We start from the raw sequence: 7,549 nt of genomic DNA, 5'->3' as shown, positions 1-7,549 counted from the left end.
GCATTTTTTGCCTTTCATCTTACACTCTTAAAATTCAGAGTGACTGTGTGATAAATAAGCTTTGATTCTTACATCACCAACATTACAATTCACCAAAGAGGTCACAATGTGTGTCATCCTGAAAGGGAGGTTGAAAAGAGAAGAGAAACAGAAAGAGACCTGAGGAGACAAAAGATGTTCTTGTCTCTGATGAGAGTAAATGAGAGCATCATACTGACCTCAGCTGTTCTCAGTCTCTTTGTGTTCACACAGCAGCAGACAGCTGGTCTACCTGCAGACAGAGGAGAACAGCAGACAGCTGGTCTACCTGCAGACAGAGGAGAGGACTTTGTGTTCACACAGCAGCAGACAGCTGGTCTACCTGCAGACAGAGGAGAGGACTTTGTGTTCACACAGCAGCAGACAGCTGGTCTACCTGCAGACAGAGGAGAGGACTTTGTGTTCACACCAGGGGCGTTTCTACGGGTGGGCCTGGGTAGGCACAGGCCCACCCATTTCTTGCCCTGGCACACCCAATTTTTTTTTTTTTTTTTTTTTTTTTTTTTTATTGTTTGTTTTCTAGAGGCAAACTTGCTGCTGCCTTGCTAGCTAATGGTTTTGTAGCTTAAAAACGCAGGGCACATCATCTCCAGAGTCTAATGCATGACGACTTGGCGCAAAATTTCGTCATGCAATTGCCCCACCAATTTTATCCAGGCCCACCCAATTTTATCCAGGCCCACCCATAATTGGGTGCTGGTTCACACAGCAGCAGACAGCTCATCTACCTGCAGACAGAGGAGAGGACTCCGCTCGTTTCACTCTTGCCAAAAGACACAACAAAAGCGTCATCTGTTCATGGGCTACAACAAGAAGGACTCATGGAAGAGAACTGAACACTTTATATTTATAAGTGCTCCGTTCTCCCCAGTTCCCTATACATTCCTTTATAGCACTTAAAGTAGGCCTACTAGCTGAGCTATAGGCTACAAATCCATTGAAATGTTTCAACTCAGTCAAAGTTTTTTTTTTTTTTTTTTAGAAAATAAAGTTCCTCCAATTAAGCATGATAATTATGTGAAATAAAAGAAATATGTTCTGATGTGAGCCACATGTCTTGACAGTTTTCACAGCAAATGATAGCCTATTGAAGAGGAATAACATGTCACAGACTTCCTTTAAGCTCCTTCTTCCACTTCACCTGCTCCACGGTGGAACTGGTCTGTGCACTGATTAGAGATAAGATTTCTATTAGAGGCAAACAGCCAAACTGACCCCAGATCAGATTATCTGCACATTGCCTATACTGCATGACTCAGGGCAGGAAGAGGGCAGGGGAAAGTGAAAGTAAAGCTGAAAACAGGCTGGCTGTTTGTGCGTGAGGAGCAGCTGACAGGGAAATGAGTTGCTTCTCACCACGTCTCCTCAACAAAACAACATAATTCAGATTAGTGAAAAGACTGTCTCGCACTGGGATCCATTTCTTCTGTTTCCACAGAGAAGAGACAAATCCAGATTTGTCTCTTCTTCCCTCTGCCGTGTTTTCCTCATGCCTGTCGACATGCAGCTGTGCCTGGAGGCCCTGTCCCAGCTCTCCGGCTGTAAGGTGCAGTATGGCAGCAGCTTCTATTTATTAGCTAGGTTTGACTACCCGGAATGAACATTGTGACTAGTCAAACCACAGCTGTTAAATATTTCTCTCATGTCATTCTTATATCCCACAATTGTCATCTTCCTAGGATCTAGGACAAATAACGTGACTTTTGCCATTTATGTGTATCTCAGTACAGATATCTTGAATTGAAGGGAATTAGAGATATCTTGAACTGGAATTATGACTAGTCAGAATTCAATTGTAGATATGTGAAACTGGATTTACGGCTCATTGTGGATATCTGAAATGTTATTTTGTGATTAGGAAGATTTGAGTGAAGGATATCTGCAATATATCCAGTCTAGCTATTCGATGTTAAAACTGCTTCTTGCACATAGGTGGAGCAGACCAGCGCCGTGTCCCAGCTGTCCCCCCAGGACATCGTCAACATCGTGGCCCTCAGGCAGTTCTACAAGCAGGAGGGCTTCCAGGAGCTGGAGTACCCCAGCCTGGGGACTCTCTCCCTGAGGGAAGCAGACGAGGATCTGGATCTGTACAGCTCCCCGCTCGCGCTGACCCAGGGCCCCGCCACGCCCGCCGCCGGACCAGCCGAGCAGGGCAACGTGACCACGGTCAAGATCAACCCACAGGACTTCTTTGAGCCGGGCTACGACTACGACTTCACACACATCAAGGTAGGAAGAGGCAGCCTACAAGAGAAGTGCAATGTGGGCTGAATGTCTGTGATTTTTTCTTATGTTGTTTTAACCCCCCCCCCCCCCCCCCCTCCCCGCGATATGAATGTCTTGACGATATGAATTTATCTCAGCCTATAGGATAACCGATAATTAGCTGCTTCTCGTGCCCGATACCGATCAGATAACCGATAATTTTACATTTTTATATTTTAAAAAGAAGTTATAACCTGTACAATGACGAAAGGCATTGACAGTTTTCATGGAATTGTTTTGGGAACAATTTGAAACTTCGCTTATTTCCTGTCAAGCTATTGTATTAGCAACAGGAAGTAAGCTATAGGGGCAATTTAGAATGTTTACAGTATGTTGTCAAGTTAAAGACATCTATAGTAGACTGGCCCCGATCTCATTTTATGCTTAAAAGTATCCAAATGACTTTTCCTTGTAAACAACTCATTTTATATAGATATTATTATAGCCAACATTAGAATAATACAGAATAATACATTTTCCATTATCGGCCTGACATCATGCATCCCCATAGTTTGTTGTATAGGCTACTTGTATAATTCTCAGTATACTACCATATTTTACACTAATGAACTTTAGTTTGTGTTGTTTGAATGGGTGAGAGTGGCTTACTGATGCCTGAATAACCAATAACCAAATGAGAGTGACTGAAAGTGAATAAGTAACTGAGCAAGCATGCAAGCTATAAGAAGTGAGATAATGGTTGAAGGAGTGTGTGTGTGTGTGTGTGTGTGTGTGTGTGTGTGTGTGTGTGTGTGTGTGTGTGCGTGCGTGCGCGCGCGTGTGTGTGTTGCATAACTGCATCAAACCGTATTCTCAGTGTATTAATCTCTACCAATCTCACAGCTTTCTGAATGGTGTCTGATGTCTGAGTGTATCAGGCTTTCTCTGTCACTCGTGCTTCTGTAACTTTAGACCACATGTGTCTGTTTAGATGCTCACAGAAACCTGCCCTCCACTAACCTGGGTTAGAATAAAAGCCCAGCCTTTAGACTGCTTCTGAGAAACGCAGGGAAGAGAAACCCTTTCACTTTTGGTTTCACCATTTGTGCAAACTCAGACTCGCACAGCATTATTTGTGCATGTGATATCCCCTCCCCCCCATTCACACATCATGCTCTCTCACTCTTCACCCCCCATCCTCCGCCTGCGTGCACCGCTCCCCCCAATTAGTCGAATTGCATGAAATTAGACACTGCACTTTCTGGGGTCCCCAGTATCGCACCCGCCAAGTTTGAAGTCGATCCGACGAACGGTTCACGAGCTAAACCATTTTTTGTGTTGCCAGTAGGTGGCACTATGACTATGCGCGTGTCCGAATTGCACGAGATTCCGCACTGCACTCTGTCGGGTCCTCAGCAGCGCACCCCCAAGTTTGAAGTGGATCGGGTGAATGGTTCTCCAGATATGCGGAAGCCATGATCTGATAAACCATTTTTTGTGTTGACACTGACAGTAGGTGGCACCATGACTATGCGCGTCGGAATTGCACAAAATTTGTCACTGCCTCCGTCAGGTCCCCCTATGTGCATTGTGCACTCCCTGAGTTTGAAGCCGATCCGACCAATGGTTCTCGAGATATGCGAAGGACAGACAGACAGACATACATACAGACAGAGAGAGACAAACATACATACATACAGACAGACATACATACATACATACAGAGAGAGAGACAGACATACATACTGTACATACATACAGACAGAGAGAGAGAGAGAGAGACAAACATACATACAGACATACATACATACAGAGAGAGAGACAGACATACATACATACATACATACATACATACAGTACATACATACAGACAGAGAGAGACAGACAGACAGACAGACATACAGACAGAGAGAGACAGACAGACATACATACATACCGACAGACAGACAGACAGACAGACAGACAGACAGACAGACAGACAGACAGACAGACAGACAGACAGACAGAGAGAGACATACATACATACATACATACAGTACATACATACATACATACATACATACATACATACATACATACATACATACAGACAGACAGACAGACAGACAGACAGACAGACAGAGACAGACAGACAGACATTCAGACATACATACAGACAGACAGACAGAGACAGACATACAGACAGACATACTGTATGTTGGAGAAAAATATAAGTTCCATTGGCATTTTCTAATCAATAAGCTATATTTGCATACACATAATTAACGCTATGAGTTATTAGTCATAAGACATCTCACACATGCAGAAATGGAGACGCACACACATAGGAGGAGATTTCTTCACCCTCTGCTCCACAGCACATGGAGGTCAAAACAAACTTTCACCCACTGCATGAGGTTGACCTTGCTGATACAGACAGGCAGCCCTGTAGGATCCTAGCCAAGTCATCACCCCTCCTCTCTCTCTGTTTCTTTTTGACTTGACTTGGAGCCTACAGGGCTGCCTGTCTGTATCAGCAAGGTCAACCTCATGCAGTGGGTGAAAGTTTGTTTTGACCTCCATGTGCTGTGGAGCAGAGGGTGAAGAAATCTCCTCCTATGTATGTGGATGGCACGGTGGCTCAGTGGTTAAGACTGTTGCCTCACAGCAAGAAGGTCCCGGGTTCGAACCCCGGTCCGTCGAACAGGTCCTTTCTGTGCGGAGTTTGCATGTTCTCCCCGTGTCTGTGTGGGTTTTCTCCGGGTGCTCTGGTTTCCTCCCACCATCAAAGAAAGACATGTATGTTAGGGTTAATACTCCTGTCAGTGCCCCTGACCAAGGTACTGGCAAAATAACTGGAGTTGGTCCCCGGGCGCTGCACAGTAGCTGCCCACTGCTCCTAGTTCTAGGAAGGTTCCTAGTAGAGGATGGGTCAAATGCAGAGGATAAATTTCCCCAAGGGGATAAATAAAGGATAACTAACCTAACCATACATACAGACTGACAGGCATACAGACAGTCATACATACCGGTACATACAGACAGACAGACAGACAGACAGACAGACAGAGAGAGAGAGAGAGAGAGACAGACAGACAGACAGACACTGGCCATTTCTGGTGAATTTAGAGCAACCAATAGCCTGTTTTTTTAGAGGAGAGTTGGCAACAGAGGTGTTAAGTAAATACTGTGAAATTCAAGAAGTTGCCAATATGTTTATGCATCAAACCAGCTGAGAAAAAATTATTTTACATGTATTGGTGATTTTTTTTATTTTTCATTAGGAACTCTTTGGCTCTTCCAAGAGTCCCAAGTGTTCAAAGAGATTCTGGCTCTGATTCTGTGAACCCATCTGTCCATCCATGGCAGGACGGTGACACCAAGTTCACGCGGGGTGACGAGCGGTACGTCCGCCCGTGCGGCTGGAACCGGGTCGCCCTGCGGGTCCTCAACAAGTACGACGGCGGGGACGGCTGGCTCGGGACGGGCAGCGCCGCCTGGCCCGTCTCCTACCACGGACACAGCATGGAGAAGGGCTCGGTCATCCTCGCTCACAAGGAAGACGCCGCCGACCAGCCCGGGTTTCTCGACGCCGCCGCCGCCTCCATTACCACCAATGAGACGAGGGGCAGAGGGGTTTACTCCACGCCGGACGTCAAGATCGCCGAGAAGTTCTGCAAGACGTTCAAGTCCCGAGCGGACGGCAAGACGTACAAGGTGGTACTGCAGAACCGCATCAACCCAGAGAAGAGGAAGGAGTGCCAGAGAGAAGGCTACTGGCTGGTCTACGTGCCCGAGGGCTCCAACGATGTCCAGACGCGGACCATCGTCCAGGACTCCCTCCGTCCGTACGGGCTGCTGCTGAAGCAGGTGGAGGCGTGACGCAGCATTTTTACAGCATCTTCTGAGGTTTTGGGAGAAATCTTCACGAGTCACGATCCATGAGCCGAAATCAGGCAATGAACGTTATCCTGATTACCCACAAAAACGTGCCTGGCAGAAGCTCACCTAAGAAGGGGAGTTGTCCACCAGATGCGGTATGGCTGCCAGAAATAGCCACTAGTATAACATAATGTGTATGTAAAAGGAAATAAAAGAACATTGACAAACATGCAGCTATGGTTTCATTTTCTCTAGAAACATTTGATGATAAATCTGAGCAGTAGCGGCCAAAGCCAGTCTAACAGTCTAAATACTGTGCCCAATGGTAATAAAAGATGTTTCTGCATAAATAAGTTGTCATAAAAGATAACTGGGTCAAAAAGGGAGAAGAACAAGTCCAGTAGAGAGAGAACTGCACACACAGCCTCTCGACAACGGTTTTGCTGCCATCTAGTGACGTAATATAGAATGTTTCGTTTTTCTCTTGGGTACCAAATTGTTCCTGCAATAAAAACCAAACTGCTGCTGAAATAGTGGGATTGAGTTCTTTTGGCAGTAATTTCAGATACGATCATCTCTACTGATTTTATTATTATGATTATGATTATGATTATGATTATTATATCGGTGCTGAGATTTTATGATTTCCTCTGTGGAAACAAACACACACACACACACACACACACACACACACACACACACACACACACACACACACACACACACACACACACACACACACACACACACACACACACACACACACACACACACACACACACACACACACACACACACACACAGACCTGTTAGGAAGCAGACACCGAGGACACAGAGGAGGGAGAGCAGGAGTGAAGCTGGAACAGCACAGACGACCAGGCTCCAACATGGCGGGCTCCATGGCTCTCTGGCTGACTCCGCCCCCTCTACAAATACAACAATACGCCACAGTTTAGTCGACAAATATCTCTTATTTTCCCTCCTTTGGTGCAGCTAATCATTCCTGGCATGTTTGTAATATCTGACACCTCTCTAAAGATGGCAGCTGCTTGGTTTGTGTAAATACTGGTCCTTAACCCTGCACTTCAGAACTGGAAAGAGCAGATGTGGATTTGTTTTGTAGGACAGGTGACATAACGGGCTAAAAACTCTATTTTGAGGTTGAATTGACCCCCTAACTATCTTAAGTTTCCCCATCAAATAAAATCGGTTGCACAACACATCTTTAAGTCTTGTCTTTAAATGTTCCTTAACATGTTTAACCTTAAGGAGAAGACGTTTATGTTTTCTTGTGTTCAGCAGTGTTGGGCAAGTTACTTTCAAAATGTAATATACTACATATTACTAGTTACTTTCATTTGAAAGTAATAAGTGACTTTACAATATTACTTTCTGTGTAGAGTAACTCGTTACTTATTACACTACTTTTGCATTACTTTTACCA

General features: G+C 45.1%; 1 protein-coding gene across 1 annotated transcript; it reads left to right on the top strand.

Moving 5' to 3' along the window:
• Nucleotides 1-1,332: 1,332 nt before the first annotated feature.
• On the top strand, nucleotides 1,333-6,473 carry LOC310785590 (uncharacterized protein). The gene is made up of 3 exons (XM_083646715.1): nucleotides 1,333-1,585; nucleotides 1,972-2,268; nucleotides 5,593-6,473. The coding sequence occupies exons 1-3, from the start codon at nucleotides 1,529-1,531 to the stop codon at nucleotides 6,103-6,105; spliced, it is 867 nt and encodes a 288-aa protein (XP_083502841.1). The 5' UTR covers nucleotides 1,333-1,528; the 3' UTR covers nucleotides 6,106-6,473.
• Nucleotides 6,474-7,549: the final 1,076 nt, after the last annotated feature.

This window comes from Poromitra crassiceps, assembly GCF_964638095.1.
Source record: "Poromitra crassiceps genome assembly, chromosome: 11".
NCBI classification, from domain to species: domain Eukaryota; kingdom Metazoa; phylum Chordata; class Actinopteri; order Beryciformes; family Melamphaidae; genus Poromitra; species Poromitra crassiceps.
Note: the sequence above shows the minus strand (reverse complement) of the source record. Positions and strands in the feature narration are given on the sequence as shown.

What these genes read in the sequence shown, in the direction of transcription:
- LOC310785590 (XM_083646715.1), top strand. Translation starts at nt 1,529, where the DNA reads ATGCCTGTCGACATGCAGCTGTGCCTGGAGGCCCTGTCCCAGCTCTCC. An exon ending in CCCAGCTCTCCGGCTGTAAG is followed by an intron (nt 1,586 to 1,971) that starts GTGCAGTATGGC and finishes TCTTGCACATAG; the next exon opens with GTGGAGCAGACCAGCGCCGT. An exon ending in ACGACTTCACACACATCAAG is followed by an intron (nt 2,269 to 5,592) that starts GTAGGAAGAGGC and finishes CATCCATGGCAG; the next exon opens with GACGGTGACACCAAGTTCAC.